The 16,264-nt window shown below is 39.8% G+C and overlaps 1 protein-coding gene across 2 annotated transcripts; it reads right to left on the reverse strand.

The window, feature by feature from the left end:
* Positions 1 to 292: 292 nt before the first annotated feature.
* b3galnt2 (beta-1,3-N-acetylgalactosaminyltransferase 2) lies at positions 293 to 12,663 on the reverse strand. 2 transcript variants are annotated; one of them, XM_088086798.1, is made up of 12 exons: positions 12,385 to 12,663; positions 10,781 to 10,907; positions 10,306 to 10,406; positions 7,375 to 7,574; positions 7,033 to 7,128; positions 5,461 to 5,571; positions 5,286 to 5,364; positions 4,557 to 4,788; positions 4,094 to 4,219; positions 3,744 to 3,903; positions 3,595 to 3,651; positions 293 to 1,336 (listed from the first exon to the last, which is right to left on the reverse strand). In XM_088086798.1, exons 1-12 carry the CDS (start codon positions 12,491 to 12,493, stop codon positions 1,199 to 1,201), a joined length of 1,536 nt encoding a protein of 511 aa, XP_087942924.1. In that variant the 5' UTR covers positions 12,494 to 12,663; the 3' UTR covers positions 293 to 1,198. The 2 variants fall into 2 exon arrangements, with proteins under 2 accessions (XP_087942924.1, XP_042358307.1); XM_042502373.2 differs by having other exon boundaries at positions 4,557 to 4,740; positions 12,385 to 12,662.
* Positions 12,664 to 16,264: the final 3,601 nt, after the last annotated feature.

Raw genomic sequence — 16,264 nt, forward strand, 5'->3', positions numbered from 1 at the left:
CAACAATAATTTGGTGAAGAAGGGTTATGAAGGAACTCTACCCACCGAAAGTTTCAGCTGGCTGCAATATGCAATCTTCGCCACTAGATGGCTCTGAACCCCAGTAAATCTTACACACAGGATGTTTAAGTTAAAGAAACAGACTTCTGTAACTGCACTTGTGGTGCAGACTGAGAAGCACTAATGCCTTGAAAGAAGTCTCAGGCTTGATATGGATCCAACACAGAATCAGTAGCAGCAATGAGTTTACCGTGTGCATGGCCCCCAAAACAAACAACGAGGAGGTCATTCATCTCTCTTAAGTGTTCTTTATTTCACGTGAGGAGGGTTTCATAAAACCAGTGTTAAACTAGTGAGTCTATTTCATTCACTTTTTGTTCAAGTTCCAAAAAACTGTGGTGCAAACACACTAATTCAAATCTGTGCTGATATCACAAGTGTTAACGTACATACAGTATGACGCCTAACAAATACAGTAAGGCCACATCACTATTTGCACAATGACAGTTACAGTACAAACTGTGTGTGTTTGTGAGAAAGCTTGTCAGAAATCTACAAATAGTGAAGAGGATGAAAAGCTTAAGACAATAATTTACAAAATATAGCAATGTAAAGCAATCATCTTTAAATTCAATCAGCTATCCCTTTTAAAACCTAAAAGTTTAAGTCTGCCAAGTATCAGAGTACCAATAATTCTAATATTAAAAAGTACTCAAATCTTACAGCAGTGATTCTGTACCTGATGACCCTCACATGCTGGTATTGCACATGGTTCCTGGTCCATCCCTGTCAGTTATTACATTACTGAAACATCTTTTAATCCAGTCTTTTTCCACGTTTTGTGCGTCTTTAATCGCAAATTTAATAACTGAGTTTATGATACAAATGCTGACAGTATGCTACAGCTACATGTGAGTTTTTAACGTATTCTGAAGCTGCTAATGGTTCGTGTTGGTACAATATTTTGTTAATATTAAGAACCTGCAATGAAATCTCAAAGTTTTCAAGATAACTTTCCAACCAGAAGTCCCCATATTTCAAAACTCCAAGTGTTTTTATCATATAAGAAGAACTAAATGATAAAACTCTGAAGTGACTCAGTTGGGGGTATTAAGCAAACCACACAAACTGAGCTGACAACCAGTGCTGAGTGCATTTTACCCACAGCGCCGCGTGGTGAGTGTGGTGTGAGCCAGATTTAATGGCCCCAGGGACAACCGCAGGGGTCTCCACAGGCCCTCTTTCTTTCCCACAGGATGCGCAGCTCCTCGGCTGTGTGTTGGGGAGACGACAGCATGTCCAGGTAGCACTCCTTCTCACACAGCCAGCCGGGGTCCTGGTGATACCAAAGGGACAGGACACTGGTCAAATTCTTTCTCTTTTTTTAAAATATGCACCTCTGATTCAATGTAAATGAACTCCACGTTGCCAATTAAATTAAATCAGTTAACAAAACAACTATGATTATCTGCAGCAGGGTTTCCACAAACTCACACAGCACATGCTGACACATTTGTTGTTGTGAGGGAGCTAAACTAAAAAATAAAAAGCACAATAATTATCAAGTCTAATAGTTAACTAACAAGAAAAAGAAAATAATCCTAATGTTCGGTCTTGCTTGTCGTCAGGTTTTTCACAGATCAAAATGTACACATTTCATCCAACAGCAAGATTTAGGAGTGAGAAGAGTAAGTCACTTACATCAATTGTTTTCATTTGTATTCTGTATTCTGTATAATTTTCTGAGATTTTTTTTTTTTTTTTTTGCATTTTTGCCTTTATTAGATAGGACAGGAGATTGCTAGCATGGGGGAGGGGGGTGACATGCAGCAAAGGGCCACAAGCCAGAATCAAACACATAGCTGCTGCGGCAAGGACACTGCAATCATATATGGGGCATCTGCTTTATCCACTGAGCCACCTGACGCCCCAATATTATTCTGCAATCTACATTTGTATTCTGTATTATTTTATATATCTGTCACTTGGGCTGACCTGAATGCTTTGAAGCTTGGATCACTGCCATGGTGATTTAGGTCCAAATCAGAATTTAAATGCTCCTTTTTCCTATACCACTGCACCAAAAAAGTTATTCAACACAGTTTATTATGCATCAACATTAATTATTAGCTTTTCTCAGAAAAGGACATCGAACTTAATGATAGGCCTAGTTTTGTGACCCTGACAGTTTGACCACCTGTAACAGGCTTACAGATACGCCAGAAGCATTTTGAAAAAGTCAAGCGCCTGGAATAGGTATAAAATTAACAAAGATAGGTGCAATATCATCAAAGATGAACCCCAAAAAAGTCAAGTGCCAGATATGCAAAAGGAAACTGACATCACAAATCTACAACCAGCTTCTGGCAAATCACTTCTACAACCTGAAGCATCGACTAATTGTGAAAATTTCACAACAAAGCTTCGATGCCCCAGAACTGCTAAGTGGGGCAGCCTGTTAGTAACTTACAAATATTGCAGTGCAGGGATACTCAACTAGCTTTGCTTTGGGGACACTTTTGCAAAATGACCAGAGGTCAGGGGCAAGTTAATAAACAAACAATAATATTTATCAGATAAAATTAAAAACAAGCAAATCACCTGTAGCAACCGAATATAGCTTTGTTTATAGAATTTGAGGACATTTAGGTCACTTTATTATTTTTTTTTTTTTTAAACAAGCTCCATTTTGATGCTTTTTGACACCTCATTAGATTCAAAGGACAACAAAATCCCAGCGTGAATCAGTTTAGTATCATTGTAAATTTATAAATGATTAGCAGGCCACCTGGCACCCTATTAAGAGCCAGATTCGGCTTGTGGGCCTTGAGCGGAGTATCACGGTTGTTAAGTACAGTTGAGTTTTACTTAATAAAGCTCTAAGGACAGAAACAGTGTTAACAAAGTCTCAACACATGATCGACTGTGTGAATATTTTAGATATTTTTTTGTGTGCCATTGTTACATTTCAGTTCATCTTTCTTCTGTGCTGCTAATCTTGTTAGCGTCAGTTACTTGTAGAGCACTTTGAAAAGCACCAACTTGTTTAAAAGATGAAATACAAACAGACTGATAACCCACAATAAACTGAGCCAGTCAGCTCATCTTCATTGCTCACAGTACGAGCTTCAGCAGCTTTTTCAAGCTGAGATCAATCAATCCAAAACCACGCTGCTTGAATAATTGTGTTAAGAGGATAATATTGTAATTCTTAGTAACATGGTATCCTGAGTTTTTCAATTGATATTTGCAGCCTGAACAATGTCATACAACTGCTCTTTTATATGTTACTCTTTTGCCTATGATTTTTTTTATCTTGTCTGTTTCCTGGGAAAAAAATAAAATACATTGACTTTCTACAATTTTTACTTTTTATTCCTCTGTTTTTTCATGTCAGACATTAAATGACTATCTTATCTTGATAGATGTTAGTAGGCGTGTGAAAAACAACAGGGACAACGACTGTAATTGTAAGACTTCATCGTTCTACCCCTGACAAAGTCTAGTAAATTGTATTTTATAAATATAAATGTATGCCTAATCAAATCATTTCCGTTTGTGGTACTTTAATCTGGATCTCATTATGTGTTTTACCTGATATTTCTGTGGTCCAACAGCTGCCATCCATATCCCCATGCTCACATCTTCTCCCTGCAACAAGACACCCAGAACAGATTCCTCACATTAAATTCATGACTATCTGCCTCAATACCCCTGCAATCACTTGCTCTTGGGTACTCTACCTGGTAGGCCTTCAGTTTATCTGCATTACTGGCGAGCCACTGGACCAGGTCACGAGAGACGACATAGCCAGAGCCGCAGGCAAACGCTGGGTAGGCTGGACTAGCGTACTCGAGCTCCTGCCACTTCCCAATGCGGTCCACTGCCCAGCTCTGCCTGAAACTGGGTCAGGACGGCAGATACATTTTCATCATTTCCTGTCTCTTTTCACTTGACCCATCATCATTTTGACAGAGCATTCCTGCTTCTTTCATCTGGAGTTCAGCTGACTGTGCACTGAAGTTAACTTGCAAACACAAGTGGACTACAATCACCAGCAGAATATAGACTGTTAACACCAAACTGTACTTACTTTCCCCACCAGAAATTGCTGCGCTTAAGACCCTTATGGTCAATCTTCATTAATACTGAGTCCACGTCGATGTAACAATCATCATCCGTCTTCAGCAGCAGATTAAAGTCAGCGTTTCCCACAGACCTGCCAGAAAGGGAATTTGCAACCTTAATTAAAGTCCACCTTCTGATTTTTGGCAATATCCCAGAGTGGATTTATTCTCAAACACTACTGAGATTCAAGGGCAGGAGGTCTATCAAAGAAATAATAAACTTCCTAAAGCTTAAGACCACTCTGGATACTGTATTTTGCTACCTGGTGACTCACAACTGTACTTTTTCCCTGACTGAGTGATTGCAATCTTGATTCAAACACCGAGACATTTTGAGGCGACGACACAGTTTCATTTCAGGTTGCTGATTTCCTCAGAGGGCCCAGGCAATTTGGAGACAGAGAATCGAGTCATTAGCACTTGCCATACCATTTATAGAACTGAAGCAGTTTGGAAGGCACGTTCCTGTAGGTGTCAACCACGTCTACGAACACCATGTCGCCGTGCCTGAGGCTCTCCTGCTGCAAAGTGGCGTCCTCCCGCCTCAGCCTGGAGGCATGGTGCTCCATCCTGCCTGGGCGTCCCCGCAGGAGCCCCGACAGGCCATCAGCATCTGAAACAGGTGGTAGGGGGTGGGCATAGGGAGACAAAACCGGATAAACTGGGGGGAAATGGTGAAAGAGTTTTGTTCAGAATGAGATTTTAAAAAGTCAAATTAACTTTTGAATGAATACATTAAGGCTCTTTTGAGGAATAATAACTTAAATCACTGGCTGGCAAAACACTCTAATAAAATTGTAACATTTTACAGGATGGAGCATTAGCTCTGTTTTCAGAGATATTGGATAGTGAATTCAATTTTGTTTTCCCTTAAATGACTACAAATCGATTTCCAGATACACTCAAATGCAAAAACATGCAGGTGTGATCAATAATGTAACACAACAGGGCAGAGGGGGGAAAAAGAAATGCAGTTTCCATTTGGCACGTATGCAAGAGCCCTGAGGCGAAAAAAGGAGCTAATCTCATAACCTGCCAGAGTGAACAATGTTTTTTTGAATTTTTACATAGGTACTCCTTTTATAACAGTTCGCTCAATTGATTTTGATCCAACTGTTTTCATAAAAAGCTCAAAATTAATTCAGGCGCTGGACCAACCATAGATAGTAAATGTGAAGCCTCCAGCCAAACCGGGAAATCCAAGTGCACTTCGATGAGGCAATATGCCCTCTGCGATCTGCAATTCAGGAAAAGTTTTTAATTTCTTTCCTTCACTTTATGACTTGAGAGAGAATATTCTTGCATTTATTTTATAAACCCTGTCAGTACGTACAGAGGAGATCTTAAGGACACCTCCTCCATCGCTGAGCTGCACAGAGGAGGAGTTGACTGTGGTCAATCCAGCAGAGTCCAAATTCTCCCAAACCAGTGTCCCCTCAAAACCCTGGATAAGAAACAGATATTAAATGGTGTTGTCCTGTCCAAAACTATTTAAACTGAGCAACATTATACTGTATGCAGGGCAGCAGCTAAAGGACACTGACATAATGTCCTCTGTATTGTCTCTAAAAATGTGTTGATTTCAGTAACCTTGGAATAGTTTATGTTCTACAGTTAAAAACTTTTACTTTATTTAGGCTGATTCTAGTATTTCTTCACCAAAATTGTACCAAATAATAACTTAACTTAAATAGTTTGTTTTAGCTGTGATGTAAAGTCTCACTTTGCAGCAGTGATAAACAGATGTACTCAAGCAACGTAACCTCATGAAACACCTCATACACTGCTTCCTTATTTACTCCTGACGGTGCATCGGTCACCTGATCATGGCCTTCCAAAAAAAACAGGTCATGCATGAGCACTGGCTCATCATTATGTGGGATTTGTACACATTTTGCCGTATTACTTTTTGTAGGAAAACTTACAAACAGTGCCTGAGAACAGCCTGACTCCAGGACACTGTGATGTTACCGCTGGGTGCGGTTTCGGGTGTAAAAAAGCAAATTTCTGATGCTGTGTGCCATGAGGTTAAATAAGCTAAAAAATTTCAACCAGAGAGGGCAGCAAATCACTACTTTTTAACCTAGTGTTTACTTACTTTTTAATGTCACTTGAAGGTGGCTTTGAAATCGCATTAAACAATTTATTCTTTGTTGGGAAATATTTAAATCATTTCTCGAGACACTTCCTTTAAAGAACTATGTACGTTAATCTGGTATTCATAACAGGAAAAATTAAGGGACACATTCTGAGCTTTTCCCACCAAAATCAGCGCAAGCACCTTTCTGGTGTATTACTTTAGATGTTTGGCCAGAAAACAGGTTAGTAAACAGCAGAAACAGCATGGAGACCAGTGAAAATGTTACAGTGGTTACTTATTTTTTGATTTGTTGATGTTCGAGTGCTGCTTGAATGAGACAGACAATTTTTTTGTGCCACCCTGTCACTGGATTGCATCAGCATAGGGGCTAAATATAGAACTTTCACCCAAATGTCTTACTTCTATCACTGCCGGACTGAGCTGGACCTGTGACTTCTGCAGAGTCATTTGGCCCAGAAGTGAGTGCTGACTTTACAATTTTTCAGTAAATAAAAAAGACAGATGTTAGCAGGTACAGTGGGGTTTTTTTGTCAATGGGAAATAGGCTTCAGTTACAGTTTGGTTAGTTGTGCTCAGTTTTGGATTTTCAGAGGATTTTTGTTTGAAAGAACTGCTCCATTTAAACAGAACCAGCAGAAAATAAATTAAAACAACAAACTGTGAAAAAAACCCAAAATAATATAAACATGTCCACACTTTTCTTTCTTTGGTGGGTGGGTGTCAGTTGGGGGACTTTCGCTCATGACCTCAGAGCATAACCCAAGGCTTTAGAAATACTGAGTACACTATGTGTGAAAACCTAACCTTAGGCAAGATGAACTGCTCCACTGGTTTGTACCACACGCCGTTCTCCATGGTTCCTGTGCTGATGGCACTGAAGCGAGCAGTGACCACAGCCTCCTGAAAAAAAATCACAAGTTTTTATCCATCAAGAATTTATGAAAAATGAAAATTTACCTAAATCTAAACTAAACACTACACCACAGACTGTTATCTTAAAGAAACCCCACAAAAATTAAAGTTTGTGTTTTTAAAGTGAGGTACCAGTACTGAGTCCTCTAGCTGCCCCCGGGCTGTATATCTATCAGCCTCCACAGAAACGCAGCATACGGGATACATTATGCTCAGAGGTCAGGGCTCTGTTACCTCCTGATCCAGCTGGTGAAGCTTCACCGTCACATTGCTCTGCAGCTCAGGCTGCGTGCCGCTGGGAAACACCCCCAGTCTAGTGATCACCACCGGGTGGAGGACCTTGAAATCCAGGGCGATGGCCGACACATCGGAGGGGGTGAGCATCGAGGGGTCAGACACCGTCACGATCTCGATCTCCGCATCCTGGCCTGCCACTGGCACAGAGGGAAGGCAGAGATTACTGTACATGTGAAATTTATTACAACCCCAACATGCTGACCGTCTCTTTTCACTGATGAAGACAGAGTGAGGGAGAACGCTCAGAGAAGACTCTGGTAAAGCTTCATCATCAGCACTTTGAGGAGCCCGTTCTTGGGACTGCTGTCTTCAAAGCGAACCTCTGCTCGTGAGTGTGGTTTCTTAATTACAAAAGAGCAGTTTATTACCCATGAGATCAATGAAAAGATCAAGGCTGTTAAAGGGAAGCAGGCTTTTTACTTTATATGCATTCTACACAAGTTCTGCTGCTCACTCCAAAAAACAAAGACAATTAGACGCCAGCAATCAAAGTCAAAGAAAGAGCAGCACTTTATCAAACCAAATGTTTCTCACATTGACAGAGTGGAACAGAGCTGCAGGATTTTTACCAGTGAGCAAGGACATATTTAATATTCGTATGCTCACTAAATATAAATTATTAGTTTGTGCTCACTTATCAAAACAAATCATAGCAGTGCTTCTCTTGGCACAAGCCTGCATGAGACTGCTAGTTCATTCTGGGGAAAAATGAATAAAACTTGGCAGAAATCATAAATAATGGACAGCAAATTTTCAGTTATTTACTATTTATTGGGGATTTTTCCAATATCAGGCAACAAGTAAAGATCTATAATATTCTAGGTTGTTTACAGTTCAACAGTAATTTATGAAATGTACAAATCACATCATAACAAGGGTTGCATCTCACAAACATTTATATCATTGGTTGAAGATATACTGTACAGAATTTTCAACAGCAATGTATAGCCTCATACAGACATAATGCCTTTCAATCATTACTTATGACCCACTAGAAGTGTGTGGTGGTGTATTTCTGCAGACACTGCACTCAGCTCATGTTTGTTTTTCTGTGTTTGGGGCGTGATGGGTGTGTACTCCCGCAGTGCTCAGGTGAGGTTGGAGCTTTATAAAGAAGTAGCAACCAGGTACCAGATCAACACAGGGCCAGAAAAATGCAAATATACCAAGGACAAACATGAAAAAGAGTGAGTCTGGGGTTGGCTTTTACTTTCACTTTCATTTTCACTGATCAGAGTGTTTACAAAAAGTATCTTGTAAAATGTACCTTTAAGCTGCAGATTACTTTTGGGTGAAAACATACTCAGGGTTAACCACCACATTTATTTATTTATTCATTTACTTATTATTTATTTGTGGCGACCCGCCATGATTAAATCATCTGCTGCCACATTTTGAGTTTCTATTTTTGGAGCTGGGCCATCATTAGCAGTGCTATTAGGATATATATATATACTGTTCGGTTACATGTTGCACTACTCTCTTGGAGCAGATAGAGCTGACTCTGGGCACAGACGGAGCAGTAGAGCAGCAGGCGCAGTGAAATCGAAACTTAACTACTGGTTGTGATGGATCTAAAAGTTTGCAATCCCTCGCCTCGCCTCTACCTCTCCTTGCCTCCATCAACCTACTGTGATTGAATTAACTGATCAATTATCCACCCGCAACTCAAACTCCACAAGCTGCTGCTGTGGGAAAAGACAGATCTCAAAGAGGTCCGCCAGTGCTGCATTCACAGACCCAAAAAAAATAAGAATTAAAAGAGGGGACAATTCTGTAGGAGACGCTAATAGTTATGAATATTATACACCATTTCTGCAAATAGATGCCCCCAAATTCTACACACTGGACCTTTAAATAGTTAAAAATCTCAATTACTTGTTAATCAGCTAATTGATTTGTTTAAATGTTGTGACTCAAGCTGAAACCATTAATTAAACGCCTAAAAAAAAAGGTCGGCAGATCAGCCTTTACTTCTTAAAAAGTCTCAGTATCATTAAGATTTTGACTTTTTTTCCAAACTCACACACACACACACACACTTGTGTGGCAGCAGAATTATTAAAACAGAGACTGGGCAGCTAATTAGCATTCACCTTATTGTACTCCCTATGAAAATACCCTGTGATGAATGCAGCAAAAACATATTTCAACAACAATTAATTGTCCGCTTAACGTGTGCTTTGACCTGAATCCAGAGTCAGGTACCCAACTGTGTTTAAAAACAGCCGTTGTCTCTTTCTCTTCCAATCACAACCGGCATCTCGCTCCAAAGCTGCCCGCCTGTCTCCGATTCTGAAGCAAATCACGTCAACACTTACAACCATTAACACAGCGGAGAGCGGAGAATGGGCTGGAAAAATAAAACATCACCATGACCCTAAAGGCCGCCGTCTGAAAAAGCCTATTCTGATGAGCAGTAATTATGTTTTCATGAAGGCAGCAAACACTGAACCGACCGGGAAAAGTAGTGAATTGGACCGACTCTGTGGAGGTGAGAGACATAACAATTACTGCGGACGTTCCATCTGACTGTGAGTCTGTTCAATTATTTCCTATATGGCGTGCCAGTACTTCGTATAGCTTTACTTTTCCAGTGTTACTACGCAGTTCTGGTTACGTCTGCAGCAGCTAAGAGAGACTTCTGCTTTGGCCTTGGGTAAAGAAAAGAAAAGAACAATGTCCTTGAGCTGTAGGTGTACACGAATAAAGGTGTTTTACTTCTTTTCTGAACATGCATTCTTTCAGCTCATCTCCTGTTATTCTGCCTCGGCTCCACTATTGACGACTGGGTATGCAAGCAACAGATTGCACACAGCTGTAGATACCCCCTCATTAGCGTGTGAAGCTGATTATTATCTTCCTTACCTGGATCGGTGAAGTTCAGGAGGGTGCAGGAGTACGGATCCTCTCTGTCCTCCTCTGGAATGGGGCACCCATGTTCACCCACGATAAACTTCACCCCCACTCTGAAAATAAGCACAAACACTATTGCATCCTCCATTTTTTGGGTTTTTCGTGCAATATTAGGCTGTAAGATTTCCAAAGATGTCCATCTATCCACCCCTCCGTTGCCATGGTTACTGAGGGTTGCTTAAAGGCCATCACACCTTATCTGCGCTCACATCGCTGAATGAGAAGGAAATGGACAAAAAGGAAGAATGAAAGGGAGAACAATATTGGCCGCTGGTAAGGTAAAGATAAAAGGGTTGGTGGGGCAGTCAGTTATTTGCTGACAGCTGCAGGCTTTATTTCCACTGTATGAATCAGGCCTTGGCACAAACCAGAAAAGAAAAAAAAGGAAAAACAAGTGGTTAAGTTGGAGCTCCACCTTGCTACAAACCTGTGCTGGAAGTGAGGGTGATCACGGAGGTAGCCCAGCCAGGTGTTCCTTATCGCTTGTCGCAGTTCATAATGGTGTCTTGCTGACAACACTCCCACCAAAACTTCATGGAAAGGTAATGATTCATCTGTATCATAAAAAGATAAAGCTATGCTAAAATATTTACATGAAAAAACAACAAGATATTATTTCTTATCAAGTGATGAGGTGCTTAAAGAGATAGTGCAGACTGTTTTGAAATTGGGTTGTAGGGGGTACTTATCCATAGTCAGTGAGTAATATACAGTAAATGTCAGTCCCCCACTTTGGAGAAATAGGTTGGAATCCAACACAGCAGCAATCTACTGCTGAGGATGGGGGTCAACAACCACATGTATTTTAGCCACCTAAAGAAAGTCAAACCTAAGAAAAAAATCAATATCAGTTCAAGTGTACACTATATAGAGAGTATTTTCACTGCTTTACCTTTCAGTCAGACAGCCTGTTCCGACAGTAAAGCCATTAACTGCTTCAGTTCCCCATCTACACCCTCGTCAAAGCCACCAGACTCTGTTGACAAAAACAGTATTTTGGCTCGCTGAACCCAGGAGATGCTGGTCCACCACTACTTTGATCAGTTATTTCATTTGTGTTTTTGTGTGACTTTGGTGAATCCTTTTAGATGCCAAAGTCACACAATAACACAAATAAAGTAACTGATTGAGGCAGCGGAAGACCAGCAGCTCCTGTCTTCACCAATCACGGTTTTCCTGTGTGGTTTTAAAGAGAGCGACATAAGGGCTCGATTTTCACATTATACATATCTGACATTAAGGTAAAGCAGTTAAAATATTATTTCTCTTAAATTGATACTACTTTGGGTTAGACCTTTGTCTAGGCTCCTAACATAAATTTTGCTGTTGCCCCCCCCCCTTCAGACCCTGTTTATCCAAACTGGGGGCGTGCATCTTGGTAGCATCTACTGTATGTAATATCTATGGACAAGTACACCAAACAACCCAACTTCAAATAAATCTCAACTGCCCCTTTAAAGTGAGTATAGTGATATAATATGACCCGGTGACAATAATAAAACAACTCGAGATTAAAAATAAAAAGCACACTGCTTGATTAATGCTCTCCATTCCTGATCCTGACAGCTGGTTCTTCTAATATTTAGTTTGCACTGACTTACAATGAGGCATCCCATAATTGACACCACGAAAATTGTCTTCATGCATCAAAAGGTGGTTAAACTACACTCCTGATTTAAAAAAGCGACTTCACCCTGCAGTATAGTCCTGGTGATCATATGAAAGCAGCACAGAGATCATTAGTTGTAAAAAGACAGAGATGCTCAGCTCGCTTCAATCTGTTTCCAGACGTTAGACTATCCCAGCAACGCCCAGCACTACTGAACTGTTACATTCACATTATTTTATACTAAAAAACACACACGCTGTAGCGCGAGCACAGTCTCACGAGCGAAGCATAAACTACCTGTTCCCACACAAACTAACAACAAACACACCGGGGCGGTGAAAGCAAAGTTAGCCAGCCGCTCGTATGTGAAAAGTTCCGAGGCTTCCAGGAGGTGAAGCCCGGGGTTGTGGCTTAAAAAGTACCCGAGTGTGTGTTGTTGTCCAGCGGGGTGGAGGAGGGTCGTTGTGCCAACCACAAGTGCACCAGGACGGCGACAGCACAGGGCAGCAGAATGAGCGCTAGCCTCCGCATGGACGGAGCCCTTCATTCAGCCGGAGCAGCCTTCAGCTTTAGCGGCGTGGAGCCTCTTCCTGAGCCGCACGGCACTGCACGGTGTGAGCTGCTCCGTGTGCGCGCTTCATTTCAGCTCCGCAGCTCTCCGCCGGGCTCTCACCACTGCCTCATGTCTGCCTCCGCTGCTGGGAGAGACGGACCAATGAGAGGCGAGGAGTCCTGCCGCGGTGCGCTCTGGGAGGTGGAGTTCGATGCTCTCTGGCCAATCAAAACAGCAGAGCCTATTGTATAATATAATAATATAATGTAGTATAATTTAATATGTTATTGAACCCTAGATGTAATTTGTTGTCATGTTGTTGCTATACTATTATTGTTATTATTATTATTATTATTATTATTATTATTATTATTATTATTATTATTATTATTATTATCATTATTATTGTTGTTGTTGTTGTTGTTGTTGTTGTTGTTGTTGTTGTCATTGTTGCTGTTGTTCCCTCTCTCCCCCTCTCATGCTTAAACTGTCTTATCTATTAAAGGCTAAAAGCCCCCAAAAAAGTCTTCAAAAAAGAAAAAAAAACAAAGAAAGAAAGACAGAACTAACTTTTTGGGGTATCACATCAGGTAAGAAAAAATCCAAAAATATCAAGATAAAATTAGAAAAATTAAAACTACTAAAATTCTGTTTTATCTGAGTCTGAATCCAGCATATGACTGATTAAAAAGATCATCACCTTATTGTTGTTTTAGAGAATGACAAGGTAGCATAAGCTGTGATATGATTATTATTGGAGTGATTTGCTAAGTATAGCAATTTATTACCATTTTTCAACTGCAAATAAAATGTTCAGTCTGCTCATCTCACTTCAATTGTTTTTATTGCAGCAAAATAAATCTAATAAATGGAATAACCAATTCATTTTATTCTTCTAGTAGGCTACAAAAAGTTTTATTTGTATTTGCAATATTTATAATTTGTATTAAAAAAAATATATTCTTGGCATCCATGTATTGAAACAGTATTGCCACACACAATATATGGGATACTATGTTGCACTGATTTATTTTTCCTACCTGTAAATAATAATAATTTTGGGGTTACATGCCATTATTATCAGCAGTAATAGCCTATCTCTCTCTTTCTAAAACCTACTAAATGTGTGGTTTTCAATGATGCCTTTTAGATTTTTACAAATCTCCGTAGAAAACTAGAGCAGCACCATGCAGCTTAAATTCTCACTCAACCGCTTATAAGTAAATAGAATGGCATAGCAAGCACAATAAATAGTTTATCACATGTCCTTAGAAGTAAATCGAAACGTTAAAACATTGATTCGGGCTACAAACAGTATCTCTGAGGCAGACAGTCCCATGTTTATCACATAAGGACCTGTCAGGTTCTTTGTTTGTTTTGTCCACATTGTAAATTTCTAATGAAATGTGAAAAATCTTCTAAGCAGAGTAGAAAATGAACATATGAATCATTTTATCCCCCTAAAACCCAAGTGACATGTTGTAGCTTTAAGATTAGAACATAACTTTATTACTCTGTGCTGCACATAAATCATTTAAATGGAATCTATTGTGCATGGAGAGGGGTGTTTGAGGAGGATTTTTTCTGACTCTGAGAGCACCACCATTTCTCCCAAAGAGGAAGAGCAGACCACGCCACCAAGAGCGCCTGCTGCCATGCTTGTAAACATTTCATTTGTACTGATTTTAATGGAGTTCCAGTGTTGCATAAATGTTATTTTAGATTTACTGTGCCTTCTAAGGAAAAATAATAATGTAATGGGAAACACAGGCATGCAACACACTGTATGGCAATGCTATGAGTGGAAATGAGCCCGCTCCTACAGCATGCTGTGAGTGTAGTTATCAGAAATTATTACTATTCTCATGTATTTTGTGTACACTTTGGGGGCTCACTGCTCAATTTGGAAAATTGCTCCAGCACAGATTCTCAGCATTAGATAACCTACTGCCCCAGGGATAATTACTTTCCTGTGCATTATATAATTCTTTTTGGAGTCATATTCATAGATACACTCATTACAATGATTTAGTCCTCTCTCTGCAACACATTATTCATTCGAAAGGAAAAGGCTATTCATAGCATGCTCATGGTTTCTCAAAAACACAACCTAACATCCTCCTCTACTGCGGATATCCATCCCTCCTCTATCCTAGTGTGCTCTTTATGTGCTCATGTCTTTAACTTTTTATTTAACCCATTTATGCACTATTTATATTATTCCAATCCAGGTGTATGCATTTTTTCTTTCTCTTTTGTTTTGCAGCGTTCAAAACACTCAGCGCTCACTGCACTTTTCTCTGGATCTATATAGATTTCTTTTTATCTTGTCAGGTCCCATCTGAGAACTATGCATGCCAAACTGAGACCTACTTCTTGAATGTCTAATTTTAGCTTTTGGTTCATAAAACTCATATTTTTCTCTTTAGTACCTAAAGTTTTCTCCCTAAAAAGTTTTTTTTCTTATCTGAATTGAAGGTCTAAGGAGAGAGGGCGCTGCATGACTGCAAAGCCCTCTGGGATATGACTTGGGGTTATATAAATAAAATTGACTGACAGCTCCTGAAAACTTGGCCCTGAATCCTAAATATGTATTTATTTTCTGTAACTTCAGCTGGCCGCTAATGGCTAAGACCAACAATTAAAATTTAATTCAGAAAAATTGACATCCTAAAAGGAGCTGCATACAACATTCACAACATTGGTTTTGCACAGTTCCAAACACAGATCCCCCTGGGGGAAAGTCCTATGTTTGTTTGACCATCCACCATCCCTACATGCCTCTACAAGGCTGTTCACTCTGAATACTACTTAATACTACTAGCAGCCTTCCCAATTTCATGGGCTATAAACAAATTATTGGCTTATGGTTATGTGATATACAAATTGTGGTACATTACTTTTCGTAGCTATGGATTCAAACAGTGCATAAGAAAAGCCAGGCTGACAGAGTTAGCTCTGTCAGCAGTGTTACCCTTGTTAACACTGTTTATTGAGTTAGCATCATTAGCTGCTAGCCACCAGCTCAGCAACCTCCATGGTGAGAACCGTGTGCAGACAACCTGACTCAGAGTCTGATTCATAGATCTGCCCTGAATGTTGTGCACAGCTCCTTCAAGTATTTTTTTCAAGACTTAGAAAGTCAGTTCATCTGCTTCATCAGGACTGTGTAAGTGTTGTTGGGTCAACTTTTATTGACAGTAACCAAACAACTCATCAATTTTAATTTATGTTTAGACTCAGATGTTGCTAAATCCTGATTGGTGAATGGAAGTTTGCGACATCACTTTTTCCTCTTATGGAGCCCAGCCCCTTTCAAAACCATGGAAAAACACAGAAATCTCTCATGTAAAAGAGGCAAAAACTGTCCCCACTTTAGGGAATACTTCTGTGTTTATAAAGGTCCCCATCGATCATGGTAAGAACCTGATTGAGAAAATATGTTTTCAGGAGACTTTAATTTGAAATAAATGTAGATAATAATCCACACCACAGCTGTGCCAAGGTTTTTTTTTTTTTTTTTTTTTTAAAAACCCTCGAAATGTGCTTCTTTTTAATTCCATCCTGGTCCTTTGGGATTGGTTCAGAAAAATCAATAAGGGATACCTGGCTTGTCATATCAATGTCATTCATCAAAAGTGTCCATAATATTTTGTACCATCTGTTCAGTATTTCCAGTTTTGTAACTGCACCTATGATAAGAAAACACAAAATTGGTTTCCTCATATGTCTGTGACTTATTAAGCAGA

The sequence above is a fragment of the Plectropomus leopardus genome, chromosome 13 (assembly GCF_026936395.1).
Source record: "Plectropomus leopardus strain MGB_pleo_1.0 chromosome 13, ASM2693639v1, whole genome shotgun sequence".
Taxonomy (NCBI): domain Eukaryota; kingdom Metazoa; phylum Chordata; class Actinopteri; order Perciformes; family Serranidae; genus Plectropomus; species Plectropomus leopardus.